The sequence below is a fragment of the Seriola aureovittata genome, chromosome 22 (genome assembly GCF_021018895.1).
Source record: "Seriola aureovittata isolate HTS-2021-v1 ecotype China chromosome 22, ASM2101889v1, whole genome shotgun sequence".
In the NCBI taxonomy this organism is placed as follows: Eukaryota; Metazoa; Chordata; class Actinopteri; order Carangiformes; family Carangidae; genus Seriola; species Seriola aureovittata.
This window is the reverse complement of record NC_079385.1, coordinates 2672352-2689370: the sequence shown is the minus strand read 5'-3', so window position 1 is coordinate 2689370 and position 17019 is coordinate 2672352. Positions and strand designations below refer to the sequence as shown.

Sequence of the window (17019 nt, the reverse complement as noted above, 5' to 3'; positions counted from 1 at the left end):
CAATTCATATGGATCCTTTTCACTTTGACAGTGTTTCTGTTGATCACTGCCAACAGGGGGATTGTTTTTTAATAAGAATTACTAATACAAACATTGCCTTTTGGACTTGAAATAGATTATTGATGTATGCCTTTCAATATTAATAAAACCTCTCAGTGGAATGAATTTGTTTAAACAGAAAAAAAAGTCAGCTGAGAGCCGTTACAGTGCTTGAAAACCAGCATTTGAATAAACACAATGTAGTACAAAGAAATGAGAGAGAAGATAAACACTATTAATAACAATACATATAGTAATAATATTAATATTAATTAAGTTAAGCAAATAAATAAAAACAAAAGTGTGGAAAAAATAAGGTGCAGAAGGAATTTACTGTTATCATTTAACTCCTATAGCAGATGGATTGTATGCACACATATTATTGATACCTTTAACAGACTCAATGTGGTAATGAACAACTCAATAGATGGGGACATATTTATAAAATTTGGGCAATTTTTTATATGAAATTTCGCAATAAGTGTAATACATTAACAGTAGTATTTTATCGTTCTTGTTTTCTTTATATAAAATTAGACTCTCTTTGGCTTCTAACTTAATTATGTGGATTGTTTGATTAGCAAAATAATCGGTTTTCTCTAGCAGACTGTATATATCAACCTTGATAGATGTATTGTCTTCTTTGGCTTTACAAAAATCACATTTGATTTGATGACAAAGTTTGAGGTTTAAGAATTAGCATATTATTTACAGTTCGGTTGTGTACTTCTCTTATTGGTTGAAAACAATAGGTTTGTAAGGAGTTTTTGCCACTGAATCTTGGAAAAATGGGAGCTTCACATAAATTTTCCACGTGCAGTGATTTTTCTTGTTTAGAAATAAAAACTTGTATGTTATTTGTACATTTGTGGCCTTTGATATGTATTCCACTTAAAAACATGGTAAATTTATATGGAATATTAAATGTTTTAGTTCTAACAAAGTCCTCATAACTAAGAATTTGATCGTTTTTTAACAGTGTTCTGTTGGTTTTGAACGCAGCCCAGTTGGTCAACTGCCACTTCACCTGAACGTCATTTCCGTCACACAACCTTCTCCTAGAGTTTTGTCTAAGATGGCGTCAATGCAGTTAACGGATGAGGAGCTTTTCTCCGAATTAAAGCGTTTCGGTTTCACTCCAGGCCCGGTTACCGAGAACACCCGTCCGGTGTATTTAAAGAAATTGAAGAAGCTTCGCGAAGAGCAACAGCAGCGGGGCTCCAGATCGGGTAAAACCCGTAGCAGCGGGGCCATCCACAGCACCACTGGCGGCGGCAACACGGCGGGATCCAGGCCAGCCAGCCATGACGTCACGCACCTGAGCTCTAACAGGAGACCGGGCCGGAAGTCCTCCGTCCTCGGCTTCAGCTCCGACGAGTCTGACGCTGAAACTCCACTGAAAAGAAAGGGCCTCAATCACAGCGGCAGGGCAGACCGAAGCTCCGGTTTTCAACAACAACCGAAGATAAGGCCCGTTACAACACCGACTGTGGCTATCAAGAGTCAGTATGGCGCTGGGAGTACGCTGAATAGCAGCAGTTCTTCCCCGGGTCCGGACGGACAGAGAGGTGTCTCGCTGGGCTGGGGAGTTCGTGCCAGATCCAGCCCTGAGGCGAAAGGGAGGGATTACGACGAATCGGGAGAAGAGGACGATTATGAGGGGGAAACGGAGAAGAACTCTCGCTCTGTAAATGGCTGCGGGGCGTCTCACTTGATCACTAGCAAGTTAGCCGGGGATTACTCAGACTCCGACGAGGAGGAGGTTGGGGGCCTTGGCGGCGTAGACCGACAGCGGGATAGGTTAGAGCCCAGACGGAGCCACCCGAAAGCGGCGTTCCCTTCCCACGGAGTCGGCCGAGGGTCTCAGACGGGAGGGGCAGCCAGAGAGGTTAACTCGCCTGGGAGTCTAAACATGGTGGGAAGACGGAGGGAGGAGGGGGAGGAAGACGGGGTGAAGAGAAGGGACTCGGACCCATCGGGAGGCTTGCGGAGCCACAACTTTCCCAGGAAGTCCATCTACGTCTCCCTCTCCGAGAACCATGGAAGAGAGGCCGGCAAAAACAACCACGTCGACAGCGAGGACGGATCCTTCAGAAGCAGCAGCTCTAATAGGTTCAGCATCGGGCTGAGACCGCGCTTCTCCAACTACAGCAGCCTGTCCCAGCCTTACAGGGGCAACCACTCCAACCACACCGCTCCCAACCACTCATACAGCCAGACAGCGCTGAAGCAAAAGCTGTCTGTCCCGGAGGATGAGCTGCTCCAGCAATTCAAAAGGGAAGAGGTGGCCTCCTCTGGTAGCTTCAGCGCTCACTACCTGTCCATGTTCCTGCTCACGGCAGCCTGCCTCTTCTTTCTGCTGCTAGGCCTCATGTACCTTAGGATGAGGGGCTCTGGATCATCAGAGGTGGAGGGAGTCAGTAAGTATTTGATAAGATGTGCTATTTAAGCTTTTCCATTGTTTAGAGTCATGGATGTCCACTGGCAATTTAAAGCCAGTGTTTCAGGTAGAATGTTTTTTCCCATGTGGCTTAGTTGTGGTGTTTGTGTCTTTTTTTTTTTTAATCTCCAGACAATTAAGCTTCCCCTGTACACTTGTTTGAAAATAATTGAAAGTGATGTTTTTCAAGCTTCAGGAGATTCTCAAGGATATACAACTTTTTTCTGCACAACTGTAAAAAGTAAATAGCTGAGCAAGAATAGCAAACCTGCTATTATTATACATATTAAAACAAGAGCAGACTACCCCACACACTACTACAGTTAAGCAGAGTTCACACAATATGTTGTCAACAAATGCAAACCAGGAGCACAGATCAGTGGCCACAGTGTGTTTTCAGTCTCTCCCCCCCTGCAGGTGCACTCACTAGATGTGATTTGTTATAGTCTGAACCATCAGGAACATAATCCATCCCTCTAACAAGTGTTGGCACAAATGTTGGTTCAGCCGTGACCCAAACAGGTTCTAGATGCTGTTGTTGCTGATGCGTTCATCTCCAAGTGGCTCAGAGATGACCCAAACCCTCCCCTTTCCTCCTTGATGTATGCATGAATACAAATGTGCAGACTTGCACACTTTAAAGGTTGCGTACCCAGGAAGTGAACGTGTGCCAAGAGTTGTCCAAATTCACAATTCATCAAATTCACCAGCACTCTTGAATGCACATTCTCCAGACTTCCAGAGACTCCACTCGGTGTCCAGAAGATTATGCATATTGCAAACCAATATCAACAAGACAATGGAAAAAAAGGGATAATAATATTACTCAATAATTGAAATGTTCACTTAATTAAAATCAAGGTTATGGTTAAAAACGAATTGTCGCAAATCTTATCTTTTACAACTCTGATCATCTCACAGATAACAAAAAAAGTTGTGTATGCACATAAGGATGTGCTTGCATGTGATGCGATGCACATTCACACTAATGGTGTCACATGATTCCACTGATTGACAGCAGATTTAGATCTAGATTCAGGTTTGGTAAAATGCCATCGAACCTCACCCTTGTGATATGACAAATGTAGTGAATTGATTTACTTAGATTTAAAACAAACTTGATAAATCAAAATTTCTAAAGTTTGAAACCAAAGCTGTCGGATCGTTTCTTGTATTTTTGCTCCTCCACATTTAAACATGGATCTTAAAAACACCACAGTTTACAACCTTAAAAATTTACTATGGATTTCAGCACCTCTCAGACACTGTCAGCAATACAAATGGTCTATTTCACAAAGCTATGTACATGACTGTTAGATTGCTTTCTACCTACGTGCTGAAATAAAACCTAACCAATGATGTTATTATTTTGTTAAATGGCTTTAAAGTTGAAGTTTCGACCAGTCGACAAAAAAAACAGATGCCAAATTTCCTTGAATATCATGTGTGTAATTCTGACCTGAATTAATTCAGGCCTCAAGTGCCAAGCTGATGTGGTGAGGGTTTCGAGGGTTGAGCCTCATGTACAGACACTGACTCACATGTGATGTCTGAACTCCACTCACATTTCATGTCTCCAATCATGTCGTCTTACTGTAAAACACCAAGTTTTTCCTTCTACTATTCCAGCCTGTGCCTTATGTGTGAGGTTTACAGTGCAGTTGAAATGAGCACGCTGCGTCTCTGTCCCCTGACTGACCACCTTCTCTTCTCTTACAGTTAAGAACCACCCTTTTGGCGGCGAGTTTGACTCTTCTTATGTAAGTATATATTTTCCTCTGACACCCTCTTCCAGTTGTGTGTATGACAAAGTTGTGTAGCAAACTTTTTTAGTTGAGTCTATAGAGCCCAGGAAATGCAGTGTGAACACTTCCCCTGGAATTAGATTGGAAGCGTTATAATGTGAGCAGTGAACGCAGCTTAAGTGCTGCGTGTTAATGAATTTAGCTCGCTCTCCTGGCCGGGCTGTGACCGACGCTACCTTTCGAGCGTTTCATATTTTTTGTGATGTGCGCGTCGGCTGGAAAGACAGGGAGTAATTGTCTTTGTGCAAGGTGTTTCATATGTTTTGTCCACCCCCCCTTGTACCAACAAGGGTGGATCAAAGATGCAGGCTGTAAAACCAGTTTACCTGAACTGAACACTATGAATAACTTGCATTAGGATCCAAATTTATTTTAATAGTTCACTAAATGTCTTAACTGGGTGTGTTTTAATGCTAAAACAAAGCCCATCTAAATCCTTTCTTTACTGTACTCTGTTGTTTTTTCCACCTCCGCCTGTTAGTGCTGCAGTGCTGTGCCCCTCTATGACAGCCGGCCTCTAGAGTGCAGCGTTCTGCTGCATATGTGAGTGTTTAAATGTGGAAAATGATTTGGGCACACCAGTTAGTGACTCCGAGTTCAGACACTTAGCTTCCAACATTAAGCATCATTAGCACAGAGCCTGGTATGAAACATTCAGATAGCAGCGTCTCATTTTCAGCTGGCAGTGACCGTCACTTTGACCACTTCAAATGACAACAGGTCACATCAGTGGCTGTTCATTAATGTTGATTCCTTGAGGAACAGGATGATGGGCCATAAACCTGTCTGTTGTCTGGTTAGATGTGTCATGCAGCCTGTGTCTGTATGACACCGCTGTACAACTGCAAGTTGACTGAGTGTTACTGTAGTTCATACACCTTCTCTCCAGCTGATCACGTCAGGAGTTACATTTTCCCACTTTAACTTTCATTCATACGCAATTTAACTTACAATTTAAGCTCATAAACATAATGGTTATGAAACAGGACATTCAGTATCTGGATCAAGCACCTTGTGAAAATGTATTTATTATATTAAGTAAACACTGAAGTGGATAAAATATTGTATTGGACTTTGGCAGACACCCAATATTTGACTTTGCTGCTAGATTGTAAAATTTTGCTTCCCTTCATATTTTCAGTATGAACTTGTGCCACCAGAAAGGTGTATAAATGAAATAACAAATCAATGCACTTCTGTTGGTTTGTTCACTAAAGATTTATTGTGTCTGCAGGACAAGGCAGAGAAGGACCTGATCCTGAAGCTGCTGCTCAATCTACACGACCACCTGGCCCACATCGCTGGTAGCTATGAACTCTCTGCACTACTGACTGACTGACTGACTGACTGACTGACTGACCGACTGACTGACTGACTGTGTAGAGCTGTGTGAAGTAGCTTAGTGTAGAGTACAGTTTCTCCCTTTTTGCCTGTGACAGCTGAGTGAGCAGTGATTACTTTCATTGATTATGTGAATTCTTTCACCGCATAAATGCTTTGCTAAGCTAACCCTGCTTACAGTAGCAATACGCACTCATTCATATTCATAGGCCTAGTGATAGGTTGAACATCATTTAACATGAATACTGGGTGTCCAGTGGAACACTGACTCAACTTTAGGCACATTTCACTGTGCACTGAAAGCTGTGATAACACACTGCGACTGGTCAATATAGGGAGCGTTTAAGTGTGTTCATTAGGCCAATAAGAGCTAATTAACACAGTATTTTTAATGATATTATAAGCATATAATGCACATTTAATTGCTTATTAATTTGCTGTATGCACAGATGAAAGCAAATGGAATCGTGCTGTTTCCAGTCTAGTTCTTTGGAACGACAGCAAGTCTCACGTTTGCATTTTATATTCTGTACACATGGATTAAGAGAAGAGGCCACATGAGAGGTCCTCAGTGAAAGCAGCTTTTATTGTTGTAATCTGAACTGAGTGACTGACTAACAACGCATCACTAATAACAACCCTACCCACCACTTGTATGGTGTTCCTAATAAAGCGCTCAGTGAGTGTACAATGTATCGAAAACTGCCCAGTATTTAAAATCTACTGTGATTTAAAAATGTTAGGGTTGGTGCCTTTCAAGCCTCTCGTGTAAACACAAGTACTGATGTGCAGATAAACAGGATGTGATGACACATCGTGTTGATACAGTTTGTTTTCCTCAGTGATGGTTTGATGCTGTTGATTACAGGCCAGCACGACTGCGGAGACCAGAAGTGTCCAAACAGGAGTCTGTCCATGGACGAGGCCTCTGCGTATTTACGGGTATGTCCACACTAACGTTCCTGCCTGTAGCAAAACTTGAAACACAAGCTGTAAGCATCACTGCCGTGTTATGTGAATACTACACAGCAATGTTTGTGGTTCACAATAACCTTGAAAGTCTTGGAATTTAGATTTCAAACAGGGTAACCTGTGAGCTTGATTCATTTTTCTGTGAATTCTGCAGAAGGGTAGAGTGTATCAACCTGTTTCCTCTGCTTCAGATGTTTTGAATGTAGCCTGAAGGCAGGATGAGAGTGATGCTGAGTGAGAGTGGTGAGCATAAGAGGAGCACTGTTTAGTTAATTGTTTGGAACAGCTTTCTTAAAGTTCCCATATTTTCCTCTTCTCCTGTGTTTTGTTTGAAGTGTTGATCCATAAGAAGATATATATATATATATATATATATATATATATATATATACACATCTCAATGTAGTTTTACATCTCCTCTCTCAGGCTTCTCTCTGGAGCTCTAGTAACAACAGGTCAGAGACTGACTGTTTTCTGAGTGATATAATAAAAATCTAGCAGATTTCAAGTAAACACTCGGAGAGGTTGGCTGGTGGGTGACTGCTTTGTTGTGACATCACAAAGTTCCAGAAGTCCTGACAGCTGGTTTTAAGGCTCAGTTTCTGAATACAGGCTGTGTGCATTTCTCTGTGGACTGAGGCTTTGATACCTTCACAGTATTAATATAGAACCTAGACCTGCTTTATAATCAAACTACACATGGATGTCTACCTTTAGACTATATGGGACCTTTAAAGTAGTAACATTGGTTTTCTCTCCCGCTCTAAGATGAGTAGCTTTGACCCAGAATGAGTTTTGTTTTCACAGCCAGTACAGATATCCACACAGCAACACCCTGATATACACACATACATTCATGCCTGTATCCCGCTCCATACTTGTATGCACTCACACCGATGAGTCTGAATCTTTACAACATCAACCAGGTTGTTTGTGGCAGCTGTGGCAAAGGGGACAAAAGTGCTAAAACAAGCTTTTCTCAACATATCTCTAATTCAAGCAGGAACATTTTCCTGTCATCTCTCTCCTGGCTGGAGGGAACCAGCATCAGCTTGCTTGTGTGTTTCTGTAACTGATGTTCAGCGTCCAGGTGTGCAGTGAAGGGCACCATTCACCACATTGGTGTTTTCTCTCTCGGTGAAAACAGAACTTAAAAGAAAACCCAGAGAGTATGGAAGATTATTGACGAGCAGTATTGATAAAGCAGGACCCTTAGGAGTGGGAACTGTTTGTGTTGTTCCTCTCATCAGTATCATGTGTTTTGTTCAGGCCCAGAATCAGGAGTTTGAAGGCTTCATTCATTTGTCTCTGGAGTGGATCATCCGGGCAGGACAGGACGTGGGCATAAGGTAAAACAAGACACAAGTATTCATGCTGATCACAAGCTTTTCAGAGCCCCCCCCCTCACTGTGTGACATCTGTACTCACTCTTTGTGTGTGTGTGTGTGTGTGTGTGTGTGTGTGTGTGTGTGTGCGTGTGCGTGTGCGTGTGCAGGCTGACTGGGCAGGTAGCTGATAACCCGGTGACCGATGTGTCTGAGATCTCTCGGCTGGAGTCCACGCACCCCAAGATGCCCTTCACATGCCGCTTCCGTCGAGCCTTCGTCACCGTCATCAGCAGAGTCTTCGTCATCGCAGTCGGTGAGAACATGACAGTCAATGAATGTGTTGCCAAAGTGCAGCGAAGTGCAGTGTCGCATTTTGCCACCAGACTCCCGTAAACTGTCTTTGAACCTGTGAATCCTGTGGGTCTGTGCAGTGGTGGGCTGTGTGTGGAGCGTGGTCTGGTACATGAAGTATCGCTGGAGGAGGGAGGAGGAGGAGACCAGGCAGATGTACGACATGGTGGAGAGGATCATCGGTAAGAAACGCCGCACGCGCCTGACACCACTGCTGTTTGCTGTCTGACACACAGATTACTTTCATCTGTGTATCCAGAACCAAGAAGGTTCCCAACATGTTTCATGACAAAGACTGGAACTGAGGAAACCTTTAGCTTTGTAAGGAGTGAGAAAGTAAAAACCACTCATGATAAGTTGAATCACATACACCCTTCACTTTATCCACTTTTTATTGTGAGGTCAGTATCATTTTAAATGGATGAAATTGTCGTGTTTGCCCATCGATCTACCCTCAATCCAAAATGATGAAGTGAAAACAGAAATATTAGCAAATGTATTAAAACAAAAAAAAAAACTGAAATCTCTTTTACAAAACATTCAGACTCTTTGCAGTGCCGCCCCAAATTGTAGTCAGGTGCATCCTCTGTGCGTCATTGTTTTAAGTTTTAATTCTCTTTTTATTGTGATATCTCAAGATCCATACAAACAATCTTTTCATACTAAATATTTCTTAAATAATGTCAATCCAATCTTCCACTGCTGATATTTCTGGTTTTATCTACTTTCTAGCAACAGCTTTCCTGTCAGCAGCAGCTAGAATCTGAAACTAATAGGAGCTCTCTGTAGACGGCAGTAAAATTTTGTGGCCAGGCGTAGATCAGGGCAAAGGTATAAAACCATTTCTAAAGCTTTGAGTGCTCCCAGGAGAGCAGTGGAGTCAATCATTGTGAAATGGAGGAAGTTTGGAACCAGGACTCCTCATAGAGTTGGCTGTCTGGCCAAACTGAGTAGAACTGAGCAAGAAGAGCCTTGGTCAAAAAGAGCTTCAGAAGTCTTCTGGGACGACCGTCTCAGCAAGACACTGCATTAGTCTTTATGGAGTGTCTAGACACAAGTCACTGTGAGTAAACGGCATGTCACTGTCTGCTGGGAGTTTGACTAACAGCATCTAAAGATGGAAGTTCACAGACACTTCCCGTCCATTCTGATGGAACCTGAGAGGATCTGTAAGGAAGAATGTGATAAACTGCCCAAATCCAGATGCAAAGACACATAATGTCCACTCTTGAAAGCTGCAGGTTTTTCTCTTTGATCCTTTTATTCTTCCTGACTTCTTCTAACCACCTTCTGTTGTTCAGACGTGTTGAGGAGCCACACTGAGGCTTGCCAAGAGAACCAGGACCTACAGCCCTACATGCCCATCCCCCATGTCAGAGACTCCCTGGTTCTGCCTCAGGATCGGTCAGTACTCACGGCTCCGTCTGAATCCAGATAGAAAAACTGTCAAGAAAAGTATATTAAGGCCGGATATTCACACCTGCCATTAGGCTAATAATTGATAACATTGAATACTGCGATATTTCCATACGCAATATTTTACATAATATCGGAAAAGTTATATATTTATATTATTAAAAAATACCTGAAACAAAAAATACAATAATAAATTAACTTTATGTATTATTATAAAATAACTAAATCCCCCATGATAATATTGTATATCATGATCATTTTGTATATCGTGATATTTGGGCTGGATGTGTTGAGATATTAGATTTGGAATATAAAGAAAGCAGGTGAAATGTTTCGGGTGATGATTATTGTAGTTTTCATGTGTTTTAATGTAATAGGCTTCCTTAAAGTTTACATTCAGATACACCATCAAACTCCATGTCCAGTCTGCCTGTTGATCTGTCAGGGGAAGATGATGAGTGACAAGTTGTGATTTTTACAGGAAGAAGATGAAGAAGATCTGGGAGCGGGCTGTGAGCTTCCTCTCAGCCGACGAGTCCAGGATTCGAACAGAGAATCAGAGGATCGGCGGAGCGGACTTCCTGGTCTGGAGGTGGATCCAGCCTTCTTTCAGTTGCGACAAGACCTCCTTAATGCCCTCCAAAGTTTGGCAGGGAAAAGGTAACGCACACTAAATATTTTCACTCAGACTGTAGTAATGAGTCCTTCAGAAACCTGGAAATGCAAGGTATCATGGGTAAACGTATATGTAGTCAGTGTGTTTGTAGAAGGAGGCGGGAGAGAAAATGATTGGGTCAGACTTACCGCAGACCAGTGGATGCCAGATTGATTGGACGATTGGAACCTCAGAACTAGTGTGAGATATGATCATGGCTCATAAATGTTAGCGTGTTAACCAGCGTCCATTACCAAGGTGGTGTGCTGCAGATGAAATCGTTATTTTTATCGTCGCTTCATTGTTGACATTTGGAGTGAGTGATGACAGAGAAAGCTAGAGGGCACAGAGGGTTGTTATATTCAGGTGCAGCCACAAAGCATCTAAACACGCTGCAAACATGTGTTCCCTTTGCTGTAAGATACACAAAATGTTGGCAGAACAACTGTGAACTTTCCTACAAAACGTGGCTGCTCAAGAGCAAGTCATTGAAACAGCAAGTCAGCTGGAACTCAGTTTTCCAGTCACGGAAAACACATGGAACACGAGAGGAAAAAGCAAAATGTCCTGGAAAATTATTTCAACCTTTCAACCCCCCCCCCCCCAAAAAGTTATCTTCAGGATCGTGTTGATGTTCAAATGGTCGGATAGTGTTTTGAATAGGAGGCTATTGGTTTTGTTTGCGAGCTGTGAACACACCCCGAAGTGACATCACACGCTGCAGGTTGGATGATTTACAACTGAAGGGGCTGAAACTGAATCGGACATTTACCCACGCAAAGCTCCGGGTTGGTCAGGAAGGAAAATTGTCGGTGACTAATTGTTGTAATGGTGTTCAGGCAGAAATGGGAAAAAAGGGAAGCGGGTTATACATGTTTTTAATAATGATACATTTTATTTACCTAGCAAAAGTTCCTGAGTGACATCATCAGTAAAAATGTCGTGGAAAAGTCTTGGGAATGATCTGTAGAAAAGAGCGGGAAACCCTGCTTGATGTTTCAGATTTTGAGAGAGATGTGTTGGAGCCACGTATGTTTGTGGAGTCCACCACAGGAATCACACAGCCAGCTTAGATCCTTTGTAATCTAACATGTCGTTGTGCAGTGTGTTCTGACATGGTCATTCTGCCCCCCCCCCAGCGTTCCCTCTGGATCGGAGGAACTCGCCTCCCAATAGCCTGACTCCATGTCTGAAGATCAGGAACATGTTTGACCCGGTCATGTGAGTACTGGTCTCTGCTGCTTGTTTGGATGAGCTCAGTCTCTTCCCTGGTTTTGACTCTTGTGGTTTTTAACATCTTTGTGTGTGTTTTTACAGGGAGGTCGGGGAGAACTGGGATCTAGCCATCCAGCAGGCGATCCTGGAGAAGTGCAGTGACAACGACGGCATCGTCCACATCACTGTTGACAAGAACTCACGAGAGGTATGCTCCGTCCTACCAATGACGAGCAGCAACTGTCATGTCCCGCCTTCTTATGCTGTTTTGCTGTGAGGATGTTACAGTGTACTTCCTGCTCTCTCTCTCTCTCTACAGGGCTGCGTCTATGTCAAGTGTCTCTCTGCAGAGCACTCAGGGAAAGCCTTCAAGGCACTTCATGGCTCCTGGTTTGATGGTAAATTACACACTTACATTTACAGCACGTCACATGATTTACTGTCCAGGAAGTCCAGTTCTAATAATTCATCCATGGGTTTAGAAGGCTGAACAGCAGGTTATAATACTAGGAGACAGAAGGTTACAACTCGCTGCCACAGGAAACTCAATTCCTCCAAATTAAAAGCATTAGTAATTCATTAAAGATGGTTTTTTTTCTTGTATTTTAAGGACATTGTAGTTCAGAATTTAGTTGATTCCGCTCATGTGATCGTCATTTTCTCGTCCACCTTGACAACCACAAGATACAAAAGGTCCTGTTGTACATCTTCGGTAGGTCATCCTGTGTCACAGCTTGCGTTTGAGCCCAACACAGTGGTCTGAAGGCAGCACAGAGGCAGGGGTGTGTAAAGGCAGCAGTGTTGAATCTGCTCTGAATGGCAACGTGAGATGCATGAATCGTGCAAATCTGGATAACAGCGAAAAGCTTCCACACCGTCTCTGCTTGAAGTTCATGACGTTGCACTTGGTTGTTCATACAAAAAATGACTGAAGTGCTTGTGTGAAGTTTGGAAAAAAGCTTGAGAGAGAAGTTCAAACTGTGTGCCTGTTTTTACAGCTCCATTGTTTTGGGCCGTTACAGGACGTAGCCCCTGTTTCACTGCTGGAAAACTTTGGGTGGAGGAGCTTCCAGATACCGTACAATCTGACACACACTTGATTTGAAGCAGGCTGAGGCTCTAAGGCTGCGTTCATACTGACATCTAGACATGGGCTGATATTTGCTAATATCAAATACACGCGTCTACATTGTACAGGCAGCATCACTTATACCTGAAACATAAAATACAATCATAATTATGAATTGTTAAAAAAGAAAAAATGAAATAAACAATATGATTTTATTAGAATCCCAGGTGATTATATCTTATAATATGATAACTGAGCTGGACTGTGTCCACATATTAAATTCTGGATATTGCCAGAAGCCCACTGACATCAGTGTGCAGTGTTTTGGTGTCTTCAGACTCGTGAACATATCAGTGAAACTGGACTGTCTGGATTGTATTTCAGCTTCTCACTTGTAGCAATACACCTACACAGCTCCTTCTGTTATTTATAACAAAGTACTGAACTCAGTCTGAGTTCCTGCTGAGGCTGACAACAACAATCAGCAGCTCACTGGCAGCATGCGATGACAGCAGAAGACATTTTGACCACATTATTAAGAGATTGAATCATCCACTCAGCTTTATACAACTTGTACTGGTTTAGAATTACTCATATATGCACTGTTGACATGAAAAGAAGGGTGCATAGTTACTATCACAGTGATGGGGTTTCCCCCATCCTTTCATACTGTGAACAAATCAGGTGAACCTGAAGTCTGTAAATGAACTTCACTTCAATTTTTGTGAATATATCTCATATCAAACCTCATAGTTTCTGGAAATGATGACGGACAAGAAAAGTGATTATTTCTGAAAGACATCAGACTCCTCTCTTATGATATATTATTCATGATACAGATTAAAGGGGGACACTTCTTCTTTTTTTTATTTGAAGTGTTGATCCATAAGAAGACATATTTGTGGTTTTAAGAACCAAAAACCATCTCAATGTAGTTTTACATCTCCTCTCTCAGGCTTCTCTCTGGAGCTCTAGTAACAACAGGTCGGTGAGCCAATCAGAAGAGAGGAGGCTCTGAGCCTCTCTTCTGATTGGCTGACTGTTTTCGGAGTGATCCAATAAAAATATAGCAGATTTCAGGTAAACACTCAGAGAAACCAAATCCCACAAGGTTGGATGGTGGTTCCGAGTGGGAGGGGCTTGGGGCATGGCTGAGAGCAGCGACTGCTTTATTGTGACATCACAAATTAACAGAAGTTCTGGCAGCTGGTTTTAAGGCTCAGTTTCTGAATACAGGCTGTGTGCATTTCTGTGTGGACTGAGCGCTTTGATACTTTCGCAGTATTAATATAGAATCTAGACCTGCTTTATAATCAAACAACACATGGACATCTACCTTTATACTGTATGGGACCTTTAATCAGACCTATAGAGCCACTGTTTTTAATTTCTAAAATCAAGAACACTCTACTCCAACTGTATTATTTGCCTGTCCACTTGAGTGATGAGCATGGAACAGTCAAATAAGGGGATGGAGAATTTCTTAGTGCAGCTGCTCTTCCTCCATCAGCATCTCCACCACAGAGCAGATCACAGCACCAGTATGTGGAGGGTTTTGGGAGAAGACAGATCCAAAACAAAACGTAGCATCCCAGCATGCAGCGGCTGACTCACTACCTCCTAATGTGATGATTATCTGCATGTGTTACAGAGCGCTGTAGTGACGGTCTCACGTGTTTCCGTTCTGACAGGTAAGCTGGTGACAGTAAAGTATCTGCGTTTGGACCGATACCACCAGCGCTTCCCGCAGGCACAGGGCTGCAACACGCCCCTGAAGGCCTCCAGCCTCCTCCACCCGAACACCACAAGCACCGCGGACACTACGCCCAGCCTGCAGCACCACGGCTCAGCCAACTCTTCAGGCTTCTCATGAGATCACCATTAAAGCATTAGATTTAGCGTTCTCTTCTGTGCCCTCCCAGCAGCACAGCACCAGTCTGCTGCTGCTCCTTCACTGCTTTATAACGGGGAAGACTTTAAGTCTGTGCCGTGGGAGAGCTTTTTTTTTTTTTTTTTCCTTCTTTTTTTTTTTATTTGTTTGTTTGTTTTTTTTTCAACACAGGATCTTTGCAAGAAAAGCTGTTCAGCGTTGCAGTGTTTGTTTTCTATAATCTTTGTATTAGAAATGTCATGGATTTAACAAGGAAGCGAAGCTCTTCTGGAATATTTAAGATGTGTGCAGATACTCCGACCCTCCCTCCTCCTCCTCTTCCTCCTCCTCTTCCTCCTCCTCCACAGTGTAACTAACTGATCCCATGATGGAATTCATTTGGGAACTGTATGAAAACGGCTGCATGTTTCAGCGTATGCCTCTATTTCAGAGTATGCCTCTATGTAAGCTTTCAATACAACAGTGTGGATGTTGATTTCTTTTTTCCTGAAGATGTTCGATGTACTCCTTGTTATTATTATTATTATTATTATTATTCTTGATTATTATTATTATTTAGTCAAGCGAGGAAGGCATGGACAGATTTGCAGAGGGTGTCCTGTAAATACATGTGAATGGTGGCACAAGCTTTATTACATCTTCTGTATTAAAAAGCAAAGCATAAGCTCACTTTTTTTTTTTTTTTTTTTTTCCTTTGCTGCTCACGTACCACAGCAGAGTACATCTGTATCCAGAGGCAAACACTCCCAGAGAGGCCGCAATAGCACAGATGCACACACACACAGAACAGTTCAGGTGGTAGAATGCCGATTCAGCCGCTGTGTGTGTGTGTGTGTGTTGTTTGCTCCATGTATTCCATGTATGGGCTTTCTTTCCCTTTGTCCTTGGTTTTGTTATGGCATCCAGCAGAGCTCCCATTACCCTCAACGTTTGAGCGATATAACAAAATCAGGGAGTGTAACCTTTTTTTAACAGTCACCTGAAACTTTCTACTGCAGATATAATCCAATATATCCCCAAGTTATTATTACCACTTATTATATTTATTATTTACCTCTTTCAAGTTGTGGTGCAACCACCCCCTTTCTCATTGAATTGGATTTCCACGCCTGTTCTGAATGAGTGGTGTGTGTCAGGGAAGTCAGGACTGTTTCAGAATCTGTGCTCACCTCACAGATGTTTTCCCGTCACGACGGAGCCTGATTCTGTCTCCACTGGCCTCGTAAACGATGCTACCACGCTTTTTTTTTTTGTTGTTTTTTTTTTTTTTTGTCATAAGGAGTACTGTGAGAATGTTGACAAGTTTGTAATACTCAATTCTAAAAATCCCAACCCCCCACCACCCTGCCAGCCCCTCCCTGTAAGGAGAGTTTACTGAACTTAGGGATTCCTGATTTGCTTGTGTGTTTTTACAGCATCCGTGTACTCAGATAAAAAAAAACGCTAAGAATCCAGGAGATGCTATGACGTAATTACATTTTTTTTTTTTTTTTTTTTTTTTAAATGCAGTGAATTGAAAGTTGGATTCAGTATTTGCAGTGTGAAATTGTACAAATGATGCACATTTCAAAATGTTCAAAATCTGCTGCAGTAGGCAGCGGACAACCCAACAGTGCCTTAAATTTGTGCTTTTTTTAAGACTGGCACTGCATTACTGGACAATACTGGATTTAAGAAATAGAAACAGTTCAAAGGGTGAGTAAGGCCTGCCATAGATGTAGTTTTGTTAGAGTTTTACATCTTCAGATTTGGTATTTTGTAGCAGTTTCCTTTGATATTAAACCAAATGCTTCTCTCTATTTATTTCTTTTTTAAAAAAAAAAAAAAAAAACAGCCATGGTGATGTACTATTTTAATGTCACTATACAGTACCTGTTACATATGTGTCATAACTTTATTTCATCGAGAATCAACCTTACATCCACTTCCAAACAACTGTCAGGATGTGTAAAACAACAAAATAAAGTGAACACTTTAAGAAAGAAGCCAGTTGTTAGTGCATCACTGTAATCTATTTTTGTACTCCAGCAGAACGGTGCACCTGCAGCATTTCACCTCACAGACTGTGCTGAGGCTGAATGTAAATGTTGGTTTGATGTGACGCCACCTCTCCAGGCTTGTGCTTCACCTATAAATACATCCGCGTGGATGCTTTCTTTTCCTCTGATGTATTTTATGTAAACACTGTACATTGATATAAGTGTAGTATGTACCATTATATGCAGCTTTATTTCCATTGCATTGTATGTTTGGGTTTACCAGTATCCCTAACCTGCTAGCCAGAGGGGGGAGGTGTAATATACTAGACATTTAAAAAAAAAAATAGATGTTTTAATGTAATTTGTCAATTGTACAAACAGCTCAAATTAAAGATTTATTAGGAGTTTTTACATTTTGTTTGTTGTACTTTTCTGTCATTTGCACGTGTGAGAGAAAAGCCTTATTCATACATTTTAAGGCTGTTTTATTCAATTTTTTTAATTAAAATCCATCATTT

General features: G+C 42.0%; 1 protein-coding gene across 1 annotated transcript; it reads left to right on the top strand.

Moving 5' to 3' along the window:
* The first annotated feature begins 111 nt into the window (after positions 1-111).
* On the top strand, positions 112-16912 carry lemd3 (LEM domain containing 3). Its single transcript, XM_056367760.1, has 13 exons — positions 112-2459; positions 4199-4239; positions 5519-5588; positions 6494-6567; positions 7867-7946; positions 8093-8238; positions 8357-8458; positions 9578-9680; positions 10174-10352; positions 11487-11568; positions 11665-11770; positions 11882-11960; positions 14323-16912. Exons 1-13 carry the CDS (start codon positions 1115-1117, stop codon positions 14502-14504), a joined length of 2589 nt encoding a protein of 862 aa, XP_056223735.1. The 5' UTR covers positions 112-1114; the 3' UTR covers positions 14505-16912.
* The last annotated feature ends 107 nt before the right edge of the window (positions 16913-17019 follow it).